A 15,622-nucleotide genomic window follows, 5' to 3' on the forward strand; every position below is an offset into this window, starting at 1 on the left:
CTCTGTCTCTCTCTCATATTCTCTCCCTCTCTCTCCCTCTGTCCCTCTCCCTGGCTCATGTTTGCGTCCTCTCTCAAATTAAAAAGAAAAAAAAATGGCTGCATACCTTTTTAATGTCATGTCAAACATTGCCTAAGAGGCCTGCCTACCTACAGATTCTTTGATTCTCTAAAGAAATGATCTTTTGTTGGATTTACTACTTAGTGTTGCTCAGGGCCAGAGAACATCCTAGATTGAAAAGTTGCAAATGTTTTTTGTCCAGTAGAGATATAAATTATTTTGGCCCGATAGAAAACATAACTGCAAAACTTACAGTTTTATTGCCCTTTAGGGCATAGTTTTATGCCCTTTAGGGCATAGTTTAGGGCAAAATTATATCTAATTTTGCAATCTGACTTCAACATTCTATCTTTGACTGTAAATACTTCAGTCTGTCCTGTACTCCTTTGTAACAGCTTTAATACTTTGCTGATTCCCTCATTAATGGGATAAATTAATCTTGACATGTGCTCATTTTATATTTGTACAAGTCATAGTTTTAAAGTTAAAAATGATACTTTGACAATATAAATTAAAAACATGTAAGGCATTGCCAAATATGCTGTGTGTATTATATATATATACATGTGATAACAGTATAAAGAAGAGAAAAGAAATAATAAACACTAAATTCAAAATAGTTTCCTTTTGAGGAGATAAGGAGGATGTGATTTGGAAGATCACAAAGGAAGTTTCATCTATTTTGGTGATGTTTTATTTCTTAATCCAGGATGTAGGCACTTGGGTTTTTGTTCTTTTACTCTTTGTACATTTATAACAAAATGCATTTTATAATAAAAGTTTTAAGTTACATGGGAGCACATTAGAACATTCTTTCCTTGATGTTTTACCTATGCAGCAGTCGATTAACATGGCATGTATTCAGAGTACCTGTCTGGCTCAGTTGGTAGAACACGCAACTCTTAATCTCAGAGTCTTGAGTTCAAGCTCCACACTGGGTGGGGAGTCTACTTAAAATTAAAAACAAAATTTTTTAAACACATTGCATGTATTCTATATTACCTGATTTGTACCATATCTGATGCATTGTCTGATGTATATTGATATCTGAGACATTTGTATTATATAATCTGATTTCTTCCATATTTTTTCCAGTTTTATTGAGCAATAACTGACAGATATAAGTATAAGATGTAAAGTATGATGGTCTGATTTACATATGTTGTGAAATACTTATTGTAATAGGTTGAGTTAACATCCATCATATCATATAGATCCAACAAAAAGAAAACAAAATTTCTCCTTGTGATGAGAACTGTTAGGATCTCCTCTCTTACCAACTTTCCTATACATCACACAGCAGTGTTAGCTGTAGTCATCATGTTGAAGATTACATGTTTAGCACCTATTTATGTCATAACTAGAAGCTTGTATCTATTGACCACCTTCCTCCAATCCCCCCTCCCATCTTCTGTATTATTTTATGATAGAGAGAGATTATTCATAAAAGTTCTTAACTGGTTGAAAGGAAGTTAATGATACATAGATGGGATGTTTGCGTGAGACTATTTTTGTAGGCAGTCAGTGTATTTGTGTAAATTTTTCTGTTATAAAAAAACTGTTTCTGTATGCAACCTTATAACTGTGACTTAAAAAGCAAAGACTTGAATAATGAAAATCATTAGTATGTCAGCCATTTTATTTAATCTGCAAAACACCCATATAAAATAGATATATTATTGCCATTCTCCAAATGATGAAACAGAGGTGCAGAGTCACTCAATTCACAATTCAGGAGAAATAACAGAAAGGTCCAGTTTCTATTCAACCTTGCTTTTTAGAATTTCCTTCCTTTAGCGAGGTGAAATGCAGAAACACAGGAATTGAAATCTCGTGGCTTTTGTAAGAAAATGTGTTGGGGCCCTAGCAGGTGGGAGGAGTGACTTTAGCTAAGGGAAGGGTGGGAGAAGGGGGGCTGCCAGGCAAGAGAAGGATTTCTCGCCTGGGGAAGGAACCGAAGGTCACTCTTTGCTAGGTCTGGGAGGGGTAAGACTGTATGAGGAGCCACTTTACATATTTAAATTCTAATTAGTGATTTACCCACCAGCTGGAAAGAGTTAATGCCACTTAAAAATAAAACTCAGTTGGGGCACCTGGGTGGCTCAGTCTGTTAAGCACCTGACCCTTGATCTCAGCTCAGGTCATGATCTCTCTCCATGAGATGGAACCCATATGGGGCTCTTCCTGCTGACAGCATGGAGTATGCCTGGGATTCTCTCTCTCTGCTCCTCTTGAGCTCTCTCTAAATAAATAAACTTAAGAAAAAAATGTAAAAACAAAAACTCACGTGGCTAACAATTTGCTTACACAATGGGAAGATTGCTTCCGTGGTGGGGTTTTTTTTCCTTGTGGTAAAAAGGAAAGAGTGCCTTAATTTGCTCCTACTTCTCTTTTGCACACATTAGTGTTTCTCTGTCTTTAACCACAAAAAGTTTCACAGGAACAGGAGGGAATTTTAAATAAGGAAAAAAGCGAGTTGACCTACTTTTGAATAATAAAAGCTTATAAAACTATGCTGAACACCCCTAGATGGAAATAAACATGCATAAAAAGTGCTTGAAGGAAAATAAATGAATCCATGATGCTTGCAAAAGTGTGATTTTGACCTCTGACCAGAATACTATTGAAACCTTGAGAAAATAATGATTATTTACCTTCCCACAGGTAATCCTGACATTTTTGGCATCTTGCATGAAACTGGAAACATTCTGACAAATTCTGGCCAAGTTCTGCACACGGTCCCCTGTTCTGCACAGGCCACATCTCTGAACTCAGGCTTCCATGGTTAGAGTCTGCAGGTAACATAGTGTTTACACATTAATGTCATTAGAGTCTGCATTTTAAAGGCATGGACTAGATGTCATTTCTTTGTCTTACCAGTTCTTTCAAAATCTTTCCATATTCAATCATAGGAAGGTCCATTGTTGCAACCATTTGCTAGGACAATTTGACATCTATTAAAAATTGCACATATTCTTTAATCCAACAATCACATTACTATTATTATTATTCATTATTATTTGTACACTCCTCCTTCAGAAAAGTTAATGCATATGGTTTTATTTTCTGGAGGGAATTATGAGGAATCTTTGGGAAGACATACTTGATGGGATGTGAGAGGGCAGCTTTCATTTGTTTTGTTCTTTTATATATTTGAATTATTTTTAATTTTTTAAAAAAATGTTGATTTATTTTTTAGAGAAAGAGAGAGTGTAAGTGGGGGAAGGGCAGAGAGTGAAAGGGAGAGACAGAATCCTAAGCAGGCTTTGTGCTGTCAGCACAGAGCCTGATGTGGGGCTCCATTTCATGAACCTGTGAGATCATGACCTGAGCCAAAATCAAGACTCACTTAACCAACTGAGCCACCCAGGCACCCCTATATTTGAATTATTTTAAATTTAGTGTGTCTTACTTTTATTATTTTTATTTCTGATGTCGATGGATTAACTAAATAGGGAGTTGTAAGCTGCTTTTCTCTTTGGATTTCTTTCTATTTAAAATTTTTTCTAGGGGCTCCTAGGTGACTTTGTCAGTTAAGTGTCCAACTTTGACTCAGGTCATGATCTCACGGTTTGTGAATTCGAGCCCTGCGTCAGACTCTGTGTCAACAGCTCAGAGCCTGGAGCCTACTTCGGATTCTGTGTCTCCTTGCTCTCTGCCCCTCCCCAACTCACACTCTGTCTGTCCATCTGTCTGTATGTCTTTCTCTGTCTCAGAAATAAATATTAAACTTTTAAAAAAATTTTTCTAATAATTATTTTAATCTTTTAAAGCCAAAATTGGGAAATACATTGGAGTTTCAAAGGCACTGGGAATATCTATTTCTAAAACTGGGTGGTAGGCATTTACTTTATTACTATTCCTTTTGCATTTCATATATATGGTGTTATAAACAATGGATCAAGAATTTAGGAAAACATCTAAAGCAGATCAACTTTTGAGAAACCCTTTTTTTTTTCTGGAAGAACTAATAATCCATATGAAAATGATGATGTGAAAAAGAAGTCAATCCAACAGAAAATTGACAGTTCTCAACTGAATGTTTCACATTAGGAAACATTTATTATTAATTTACAACCCAATGATTTTCTCCTATATTGAACCATCAACATTTTAAAACAAAACATTTCATTTTGAGATAAATTGTGAAATCTGTTGCTTAAAAACCTCTGAGGCATTGGTTACATCATGTGGTGTGTAAGGCAACCATCTCCTTTTGTTGAATAGGAAGCCATTTCTTCTCAGCTGCCTTCCTGAACGGTCCTCTGTAGTCACTGAGGAGTTCTACTGTAGAGCTTGTTTCTGCTTCATGTACTGTTTGCTTTCTTACCTTCTCTGTTAGACCCTGAGCCCGTTGAGGGAAGGGATTTGGTCTTATCATTTGAATCATGTCATTCTTCCATACCTTTTTCTGTCATTTCAGTTACAATGGTCTTGTAGTTGTCCACTGATCTGTTTTCCTTTCTCTGGACTGAGCTCCTAAAAGTCAGGGAGCTGTGTCATAATCATGGTCTTATTCCCAGCATCTAGTTGAACACCTGGTGTGTAGATTGGGGATGGCAAATTCCAGGTCCATGTGATACCAATTCCTCATTCTGTGCCATGGCATGACAGTAACCCATCACTGAGCTCTAGACCCTTCTAGGCAGCTACTTCCAGTGCTGTCACTCATAGCAACCATCTCCTCTCCCCACTTGCCTCTGTCTCCCCACCCCAGTCAGAGGGAAAATTAAAGGCAGCAACACTCTCCAATGTGGGATTAGAGCTCATATCTCCCAGCAACCAGCATTGCATCAGGCTACTGCACCACACAGTTTCATTCAACGCCATCTATCCTTGCCAGGGATTCATGAGGCAAGTGAGGACAACTACAAGAGCTATTTTATTCTCTTTCAGTAGGAACTTAGGTCTAGAAAGATTGAGGTAGGAAAGAAATTCTCCCATATGGAGACAAAAATGAAATCACAATCAAAGAAAAAAATACTAATAACCAAAATATTTCAGAATTTTTATTGCTGCCTCTTTCCTTTTAATGGTGTTCATTATTCAATTTTAGCTACTTTTCTAATTTTAGCACTTAGGACAATCATGACAAATAAAACCCATCCATGAAGGTTGCCAGATACACAGTGCTCACTCAGGCAATGTTGGCCATCGTAATTGACAAGAGGCTTGTATTCATTTCCTGTTGCTGTTGTAACAGAATACCACAAATGTAGTGGCTTGAAATAATACAAATGTTCTGGTTCTGTGGGTCAGAAGTTTGAAATGGGTCTCACTGGCCTAAAATCAAGGTGTTGGCAGGGGATTTTTTTTTTTCTGGAGGCTCTAGGGGAGAATCTATTTCCTTGCCTTTCCAATTTCTAGAGGCCAACTATAGTCCTTACTTCATGGCCCTCTTCCTCTACCTGCAAAGGCAGCAAAGTAGGGGCCTTCTCATATTACCATCTCTATGGGTTTTGTTCTGCCTCCCTCTTCTGCTTTTTAAAAAATGTTTATTATTTATTTTGAGAGAGAAAAAAAACTTGCATGTGAGGGGGGGAGGGGCAGACAGAGGGGGAGAGAGACCATCCCAAACAGGCTCTATGCTCAGCGTGGAGCCTGACATGGGGCTGGCTCTCATGAACCGTGAGTTCATGACCTGAGCTGAAATTAAGAGATGCTTAGCCGACTGAGCCACCCAGGTGCCCCTCTTTCCCACTTTGAAGAACCCTTGTAGCCACATGGATAATTCAGGATAATCTCCCCGTTTTAAGATCAGCTGACCAGCACCTCAATTCCATCTACAACCTTACTTTCCCCTTGCCACGTAACACAACATATTCACAGGTCCTGCAGATTAGGGTGTAGATATCTTTGGGCAGCTATTATTCTGTCTACACAGGGACAAATCTCAAAATGTCTTCTCATTAGGCAGACTGTGCAGACACATTAGGTTTATTCCTCACCTACCACCTGTCCAGAAAAGTGATGGAAATCGCTTGCAAATACCCTATGGCCCCTCCCTGACTATTTTTGATAAATAGTCTGCATGTGCTTATCCGAGAAGAGAATGTCTCTTCTGTTGAGCTAGCTCTGTGCTGTCAGGTAGGGTAGGGATAGCAGAGAAAGAAGAGTTGAAAGGTGTATCACAGGCCCTTTTGTTTTTGTTTTTCATACTTGCATTTACGTTACGTTTGCATTACAGGAGGCTCTGGATATGCCGGTTATCACCAAGGTGGGGGTTGTGCAGAGGGCCAGCTGAGCAGGGTGTGTGTGAATGGAGAGGAAGCTGGGGCAGAACTGGTGGAAACCTACATTCTTATTCGGTGGGGTGGGAGGGGGTTGTAGTGATTGGAAAGTTATTTAGATTTCAGTGCAGATGAATCACTATATGCTCCTCTGCACATGTATAAGGATGTGCATCCACATATAAGGATGCACACAATGTGAAAGATGGAACACATTCTGAATATTATCCCCAAACAATGATATCTATTTAAAAGTTCAGGCAAAAATTACTCAATATCACTCTAGCATTGATATATTTAGTCTACTGCCTTGATGCTTTTCCTGAATATTGGTGAATTTGGGACCTCAGAATAGAATACCAGAGAAAACACCTGACTTACAAGAAAAGTCCTCCAGACCCTGAAATAGAACCCAGCAATGATTCCAGTAATGATGGCTGTTCTCTACTCATGGAACAATGGGACGGGAAGGATGTCATGTATTGTTTTTTGGCTTTGGTTTCTGGTACTGTGAGGTAGCTCTATACTCTTCTGTATAGAGACCAGTGATGCAATGTCATGGCAATTTTGAGAATATGATTCAGATGTTGCCAGCTACAGCTGATATAACTGGAAAATAGCTAGAAGGAGCCCATTTCTTTCTACATACAAAAAGCTCTGCGTGATTAACATATACAACTTGAAGAGTCTGGAGAGAAGTATAAACCCATGAAACTGGCACCACAATCTATGCCATAAACCTATCCATCACTTCCAAAAATGTCCTCCTGCCCTCTTATTTATTTATTATTATTGTCATTATTATTATTAACGATGCTTAACATAAGATCTACCCTCTTAGCCAATTTTCAAGTATACAGTGCAGTGTGTTTAACAATAGGCACTATTCTGCACAGTTGGACTTGTATGTTTAGGACTCACCCATCTTATGTAATGGAAGTTTTTTGCTCTCTGACCAACATCTCCCCATGTCCCCCTCCACTCAGCTCCCAGGAACATCATTCTACTCTTTGCTTCCATGACTTTGACTATTTTAGATTCCTCATCTAAGCAGTATCATGTACTATTTGTCCTTCTGTGTGTGGCTTGTTTCACTTAGCGTAATGTCCTCCAGGTTCATCCATGTTGTCACAAATGGCAGAAGGAGCCTCTAGAAGGAGCTCGCTTTATTTTTCATGCCAGAGGGGAGCATTCTTTCATGTGGCTCTGTGGTCCATAAGACATAAATCTAAGTGAATGTAAACCCTACCTTGGCCCACCCAGCAGCTCTCATTTCTGAGATGCTGTGTCCCAGCCACTCCACAGAAACCCAAGGAAGGCACCTCCTTCTGTCTGAAGACACACCGCAGCATTTTGTTTCCAACATGGTCTATCTTGGGGCATGTTTGGTATTGGTAGAAGGCAATTCTTATCCTTTACAGAAATTCTGATTATGTAGCTTTGGGTTTCTCTATAAGCATCTTCTATGGCTTTGTGCACAAATGTTATGATTTAAGGGATTACGGCAGTGATGCAGAGGAGGCTATGGAGGGCACTATGGAGGGCACTGGTTATATGTGACACTATGCTTCTTCCCAAACTGTGAGTTGAGGAGTCTAGACTGATTTTAAAGAAGCCCCGTGATGTTCAGGCAGAATAGAGCAGAGCATATATACACAAGTTTTGATAAAGGGGGCAACCATTTTGTTCAACTTTCTCACCCGGCTAGCATTTTCCTTATCAGCTTTGAAAACTTGCTTTAAAAAGACAGAACAGCCCCACAGGGCTATTGACAATGACGGAAGAGGGATGGTGTTTGGCAGACTTCGAAGCTTTCTCTAAGAGGCTCTGAAACGTCAATTATCCATAAATTGTCACTCTAAGAAACATTGTAAAATGACTTAGAAGTGTCTACCATTTCCAAAGGTAAACAAAGCTTGACCTTAGTATTGACATCTAAGTAAAAATCATCTTTTAATACTTGCCTTTGTCTTGCTTTGGTAAATCTGCTATTGCATTCAGCGTCTCGGTGACTGCTGTGCTGATACTGTGATAAACAGAGAGACTGAAATTACAAAACAGCTGGAAGAAGCTGGGAATGTCCCAACTTTGCACAGGATCCATTTTTTTCTCTGGTTCTTTGGATAAAACCGGAAGAAAGCTAGGCTGCGTGGAGTTTGTATCTGACATGAAATATGATTGAAAAGCCTGGTCAAATTCTTGCTGCATCTGTTTGAAGACGTTAAGACTCCTGTTAAAGAGAAATCTCACATCCACGGTCAGCTGGCTGAATACATTCTCTATTTGGGCCACTTGTGCATCCTCCTCAATGAATTTTTCACTGACAGGGAGATCTTTTTGATTATCTTCGTGGAAAGGAAACAAGTATTGATACATCTTCCTGAAAAACTGTTCGACCTGTGGGGTGAGGTGGAGGATAGAAATGGAATAAGAGATTAATTTTCTTTCTAGACCATTTCTTTTTTAAAAATCAACTTTATTTTATTATTTTTTTTAAATGGAAGGACAATTGACATGGACCATTTCTTATTGTAAATTTCAAAGTCAACTTGCAGTGGTCATTCCAAATCAAAAATAATTCTGGGCAAGATAGGAAAAGGTGACTCATTTTTTAAGATAATTTATTAACACTCTTATAACTTTGACTTTGTTTGTGGAAATAGGATCTGAAATTTTTCCTTGTTTATGTTTGCCTACCAAAGGCCAAGTTTTTAATATTGTTGGCAAGCCACAGCCTGATGTAGCGGCAGAGGCTGGCATGTCAAGGTTTAAAGGGTACTGTGTAGGCTGCCCCAAAACTATGAAAAAAGCTCTTGCCTTTCATCTCTGTCTTAGGGTTTTTTGGTTTTGGGGTTTTTTTGTTTTTGGGGTTTTTTTTTGGTTTGTTTCCTTTAGCGTAATGTTGTTAGTGACTTTATGGTCTTCTCTTTCTTGTCTCATAAATTAGTCCATGGAAAGGAAAAGATAAACACATTCATACTGAATTATAGATGCCTGATAGAGTTAAATAGGCTACTCAGGGATGGTTACATATTAGTAGTGATCAAAGCCCTCTTTGGCTAGAGTCAAAGAAATGAATCTCTAATTGTAGAATTTTACACTCAGAGGGAGAATATTTTCCAGCAGTCACACCATGCCCTACATCCATATGACTTCCAGGTTTGTGCTAGAACACAATTGCCCTTATATGGTAGCGCTGTGGCCATGTTGAAAGCTATGGAGCATACCAACTATCCGACATCACAGATGTAGCATCCCAATGCTGTTCAAAGAAATCCCCAGAAATTCTTGTATTATTCTTGCCTTTCTCAAAAAGTAATCTGGGTGGGGGCCGGGGTGGGAGTTGGGACCCCTGGGTGGCTCAATCAGTTAAGTGTCCAATTCTTGATTTTGGCTCAGATCATGATCTCATAGCTTGTGAGATCAAGTCCCGTGTCAGGTTCCATGCTGACCACATGGAACCTCCTTGGGATTCTGTCTCTCTCTCTTTCTTTCTCTTTCTCTCCAAAATGAATAAATAAACTTAAAAAAAAAAAAGTAATCTGGGTGGATTGTCTGTCCCTCTCTCTGCCAGCTTGTATTTGCCTGAATCCATCCACAAAAACAAACTTTAAAGCCCCAAGAAATTTTCATAAAGTCACACAACTGGCACAGACAGGAATGGTTCCCAAATCTCTGACCTCCAGCCAGTGCTCATTCCACTGTTTTCCGGTATATTGGAGAGTGACAATGGCTATAAAAATAGAGCAGATGCAATTAACAGTGGAGGCAAATTAACTTGGCAAATGAATTGTCCTAGGGGTTGCTCCCTCTATAACTGGGTATGGCATTGCCAAGCCAGGAGCATACTGTAAGTAGTGCATGCTGTAATATAGAGAGGGAAATTTCACTGCATTTCATATTCAGCTCACGTCTCGAACGGGAAGAGAAATTCAGGCCAATAGAATAGGAGACTTTTATGGGGCAGAGCTTATCCTATTCAGGTCACCACCTTCTGTGAGTCCCTCTGCCCAGACAGATAGCCAAAGGGGACAAAACAAACAAACATGCCAGTCCTATAGGGAATGCATAGATATGGTTAAAGAGGACATGAATGTGTGCATATGTGTGTGTTGCTGTAAGAAGGCAAGCCTGTTGAAGGAGAGATTCAGGAGGCAGAGGATGTCTTCAAATGTTTGGCCTCCAGGGAAAAAATTAAAGCAGGTTGAAATCAGAGACTATAATACTATTATTTAGAATGCAATTCAGCAAACATTTATTAGATACCTAATGCTTAAATGAAGACAGCTAACATGTGGTCCCTGCCCTCAAAGAGCTTACAATCTAGTGGGAACGTATTCACAAAGGACAAATACAAGACAGAAAGATTCAGGATATTTCCAAGAGGGATATACACTGTGTCATTAAAGGGAGAGATGAACACTGAATGACTGTTTTATCTTGTAATTTGAATATACACAGGTGATTTGTACATAGCATGAATGTTAGATTCTAGGTCACAAAAGGCCAATATCAGGTCAGGCATTTCTATTCTAAATAGTAAAATAAGTTAATTTTTAAAAATTAAGCTGGAGTATGTACCTTAAGTATTCTGAAACCTTGAGCTCTATTTTTCCCTTACCGTATTTTTCATAGAGGACCAGCTAGATTGGCAGGTTGTGTAAAATCTCATGCAGTTACTCTCCAGGCAAGACTTGCATTCGTCCCAGGAATCTGTCAAAGACACCTGGCATAGACTTTGTTCTTCTTCTAGATGTTCCTGAACTTCATTCATGAGTCTCAAGGCTTCCTAATTAAAAAGTAGAAACAAACATCCTATGAATGGATAAAGAAGATGTAGTATATATATACAATGGAGTATTACTTGGCAATCAAAAAGAATAAAATATTGCCATTTGCAACTACGTGGATGGAACTAGAGGGTATTATGTTAAGTGGAATTAGTCAGAGAAAGACAAATATCATATGACTTCACTCACATGAGGACTTTAAGAGACAAAACAGATGAACATAAGGGAAGGGAAACAAAAATAATATAAAAACAGGGAGGGGGACACAACAGAAGAGACCCATAAATATGGAGAACAAACTGAGGGTTGCTGGAGGGGTTGTGGGAGGGGGGATGGGCTAAATGGGTAAGGGGCACTAAGGCATCTACTCCTGAAATCATTGTTGCACTATATGCTAACTAATTTGGATGTAAATTTAAAAAAATTAAATTAAAAATTAAAAAAAGAAACAAGCGTCCTATTTCCATTTCATAACTCTATGTGTACCTTAGCTGATTTTTAAAATATGCGTATTCTGATGTACTTCTTTACTCTTTCTTTGTGCCCCTAGCTGTTAACAGGTCTACCTGAATGCTTTCTGTTTGTTTAATGAAAAGACACTGGTTGATCCTTACTGAAGACTGAAAGTCTTATCCATCTGTTCATTCATTTATTCCTTCTTTCAACAGCTATTTATTGGGTACTTGTGATGGGACAGACATTGCACTAGATGCGGGTGAATTAGGATGTGGTCTCTACTCTGGGGGATGACTATAATTTACCTGTTTACTTGTCTGTCTTCACATGTAGTTCTTGGAAGATGTGGAAAGTGGGCTTTAAGGTTTATAAAGCTGACAAATTTATTTCCGTCATTTATGTTGCCTTTAATTTTTGTACGTTCTTAAACATTGCAAGAAAGGGCAATTCTTGTATATCAAATCAAATCTGCCCAGCCAGTTACACTCTAATTGCAGACATGCCAGTGTTCTGAGGTTGTCTTTCTTCTTGTCTATATTCCGAGTGCTCCCCCTCGTGGTGCCTTGCTGTATGTGGTCAGGTCCCACGCTGGGTGGTAAGGAGCCTGTCCCTGAGAATCTCAGCCCTGCCCCCGGGACCTCCCCCAAGGCCAGCACCCCTGCCTAGACCCCTGGTCTCCTTGCTAGTGTGGACTTCTAAAGACAAGCTCCCTCCAAGCCTGAGACCTAGTTCAGGGGAGTGACTGGATATAATGGACTCCTCCATAAAACAGTCTCAGAGCTAACAGTGACTCCCTTAAGTGAAAACCACACAGTGGAGGCAAAGTTTCCGTACTTAAAACCAATTTAGTATTGATTTTTACCTAATGGAAAAGAAAAAGAAATCACCTTTCCCTGTCATGTTAAGCCCAAAGAACTAGTTGGGCACTGAGAATCTTTTGATGATTTCCTTATCTCCTTGGGCATTGTAGATCAATTTGGGTTCCTACATCTTCTCAAGAAAGTTACCCCACCATGGCTGGAAACAATACTGCCCACATTTCCTCAGTCAGTACCATTTTTATTTTATTTTATTTTATTTTATTTTATTTTATTTTATTTTATTTTATTTTATTTTATTTATTTTTTTAAATGTTTATTTTGAGAGAGAGAGAGCACGACAGAGCATGAGCAGGGGAGGAGCAGAGAGAGAGGCAGACACAGAATCCGAAGCAGACTCCAGGCTGAGAGCTGTCAGCACAGAGCCTGACCCAGGGCTCGAACTCACAGCATGAGATCATGACCTAGACAGAAGTTGGACACTCAACCAACTGAGCCACCCAGGCGTTCCAGTCAGTACCAATTTTAAATGTCTTGTTCATTGTCACCATAAACCGAAATCCCAATATTTCCAATTCCAAGCTACACTCACTGTGTACCTTTGTGCAAATGGCTTAACATCTCTGAGCTTTAGTATCTTCCTTAGCAAATAAGAATAGCAATAGGATTTACCTCTTAAGGTTTTGTATTGAGATAAACAAGCAAGGCACATAGTGTGCCTCGATTTCCTTCCACTTCCTTCTGAGAGCACAACAAAAACCAGTTACCAAATCACATGTCCCAAGTTTTGGTAGTGTAATGTTGCCATGGAGGAAGATCTCTGGGGAGAAATGCCCTGCCCATTCCTTCTGTTTCCCCCTAAAATGTCCTACCTGCTGACTATTCCTGTAGTTTACAGATTTTCAAAGTCCTATATAAACTTGGTGTGGGGGTCAAATCACTTTAAGCCACCCTGGAGTTTCTCACTTTCAGTTAATTTCAGATGCTCTCTGAATATTAATATTATATTAATATATTAATATAATATTAATTATTAATCATTAATACTTGTATCAGTATATTAATATTATATTAAATCATATATTGATAATCTCTTAATATTAATATTATATTAATATAATATATAATTATATATAATATATAATTAATATTATATTGATATAATAATATTCAATATTAATAAGGAGGGGCTGTGAAGGGGTTTGTGATGACCCTAGGTCACCTGAGGATGGGTAGTGCTCCGTACTAGGAGACTGGGGGCACCAACCCCATATTTGCTAAGTCATCATTTGCCTAAAGTATCCTTTATCCTCAGTTTAAATTTAGGGGGGCACCTGCGTGGCTCAGTCACTTGGGCGTCTGACTTCAGCTCAGGTCATGATCCTACGGTTCATAAGTTCGAGCCCGGCATCAGGCTCTGTGCTGACAGCTCAGAGCCTGGATCCTGCTTCGGATTCTGTGTCTCCCTCTCTCTCTGCCCCTCCCCCACTCACACTCTGTCTCTCTCAAAAATGAATACACGTTACAAAAATTTTTTCTTTAAAAATAAAAAAATCATAAAGTAATTTTAGGGAGGGGGACTCAGAGTTAAATAGGTTTTCCTTTTTTTTAATTAAGTTTTTGAGGCTTCAAACCTTAAGAGTATAATTTAATGAATGTTTATATAGTAAGAAGGTTTTTAAGAAAAAAATCCTACTAGTTCTTGGGATTCCTGAGGGCAAACTGAAACTGACATCTGTTTACTTGACCCACCCCTAACTGAAGCATTCTTTTCTTAGTATTACACCCTTGACTTGTGGGGAGGCCAGAGAAAGGGACAAAAACAGAAAGTCACTGGGTCCCAGAGGCACAGTGCCGACAGCTGATTTTCTCTGGGGTCATTCATAACTGCGCTGGGTTAACACGCTCATGGACATCATGAGCCTCAGTTTCCTTAGCTGTAAAGGGAAAGTAATGGTTTTTGCAGATGTTGGAAGGATTACTACACATGATAATGTGTTTTATAAAGAGCCTGTAAATGATAACTAGTGTCACTATTCCCAGGGGCCAGCTCACAAGCCCATCACAGAAGAATCCAGCTCCAGAGGCTTTCACATTATCCTTATAAGGAGCTATTTTTGACTTCCTCAAATCTTTTGCTTGCTGTCCAAAGGGAGGAGGGTTTGCAGCTGCTAGTCAAGTGATCTCCTTTCCTTGCTAGGGACCCTGTGCCACAAGGGGTATAGGTGTGGCCGTAACATCAACCAATCTGGTGACAGGTTCACATATAACTTTGGCGTCAGCCTGTCACACAGACCTGCTCCAGTGGCTCAATGGACACCCAGAGGCCACTGTACTCAGAAATAAAGAAATCCAGCAGCTATCTGCAGTTGGTGGCCTCCAACTTTACATGTTTATAGGTATAGGTGTAGGGAGGAAATATTAAAACTTTTATTTTTAAGTTTTAATTTAAAAACTGATCCCCTATCTCTATCAAAAGTACATAAACATTTTTAAAAAAGGGGGCGCCTGGGTGGCTCAGTCGGTTGAGCGTCCGACTTTGGCTCAGGTCATGATCTCATGGTTTGTGGGTTTGAGCCCCATGTTGGGTTCTGTGCTGATAGCTCAGAGCCTGGAGCCTGCCTCGGATTTTGTGTCTCCCTCTCTCTCGCAACCTCCCCGCCCTGTGCCCAGCTCTCACTGTTTCTATCAATAGTAAGTAAACATTTAAAAAAATAATAATTTAAAAAATTGATGGCGGGGAAGGAGAAGTAGGTGGCGGGGTAGGAGAAGTAGGGAGTTGTTTAATGGATACAGAGTTTCAATTCTGCAAGATGGAAAGAATTCTGGAGCTTGATTGCACAGAATTGTGAAGGTATTCAGCACTATTTACCATACACATAAAAATAATTAAGATGGTAAATTTTATGTTATGTGTATTTTACCACATTTATAAATTTTTAAAAATAAAATTTTAAAGTAATTTACTCTCAATGTTAAAATTTAGAATACTTTCCAAATTATTTTGTTACAGTTTTGATTTCCTCTTTGATTTAAGGGTAATGTTGAAAATAATTTTAAAAAATAATTGAATTGTTTTGAATGTTTTGTTCATTGTTAATGTTATTAAACTGTGAGCCATGCAGTGTTCATAACTTAGAAACATATTAAGCTTAATTCTGTAACATATGAACAATTTTTAACATCTTCTCTGGATATTTGGATATATAGTTGACCTTTAAAAACATGGGTTTGAATTGCATGGGTCTACTTACAGGTGGATTTTTTT

The 15,622-nt window shown here is 38.9% G+C and overlaps 1 protein-coding gene across 2 annotated transcripts in view; it reads right to left on the reverse strand.

The window, feature by feature from the left end:
* The window catches only part of CLUL1 (clusterin like 1), a 36,373-nt gene that overhangs the window by 10,274 nt on the left and 10,477 nt on the right, over nucleotides 1-15,622 (reverse strand). For both annotated transcript variants that reach the window (XR_006209963.1, XM_007075941.2), the window contains exons 4-6: nucleotides 10,912-11,079; nucleotides 8,255-8,687; nucleotides 2,715-2,852 (exon numbers count right to left, since the gene is read on the reverse strand). Coding sequence is in view for 1 of the 2 variants with exons in the window: in XM_007075941.2 (XP_007076003.2) it covers nucleotides 2,715-2,852; nucleotides 8,255-8,687; nucleotides 10,912-11,079 (739 nt within the window). In the remaining variant the exon portion in view is untranslated. The remainder of the gene's footprint in view (nucleotides 1-2,714; nucleotides 2,853-8,254; nucleotides 8,688-10,911; nucleotides 11,080-15,622) is intronic.

The sequence above is a fragment of the Panthera tigris genome, chromosome D3 (genome assembly GCF_018350195.1).
Source record: "Panthera tigris isolate Pti1 chromosome D3, P.tigris_Pti1_mat1.1, whole genome shotgun sequence".
Classification (NCBI taxonomy): domain Eukaryota; kingdom Metazoa; phylum Chordata; class Mammalia; order Carnivora; family Felidae; genus Panthera; species Panthera tigris.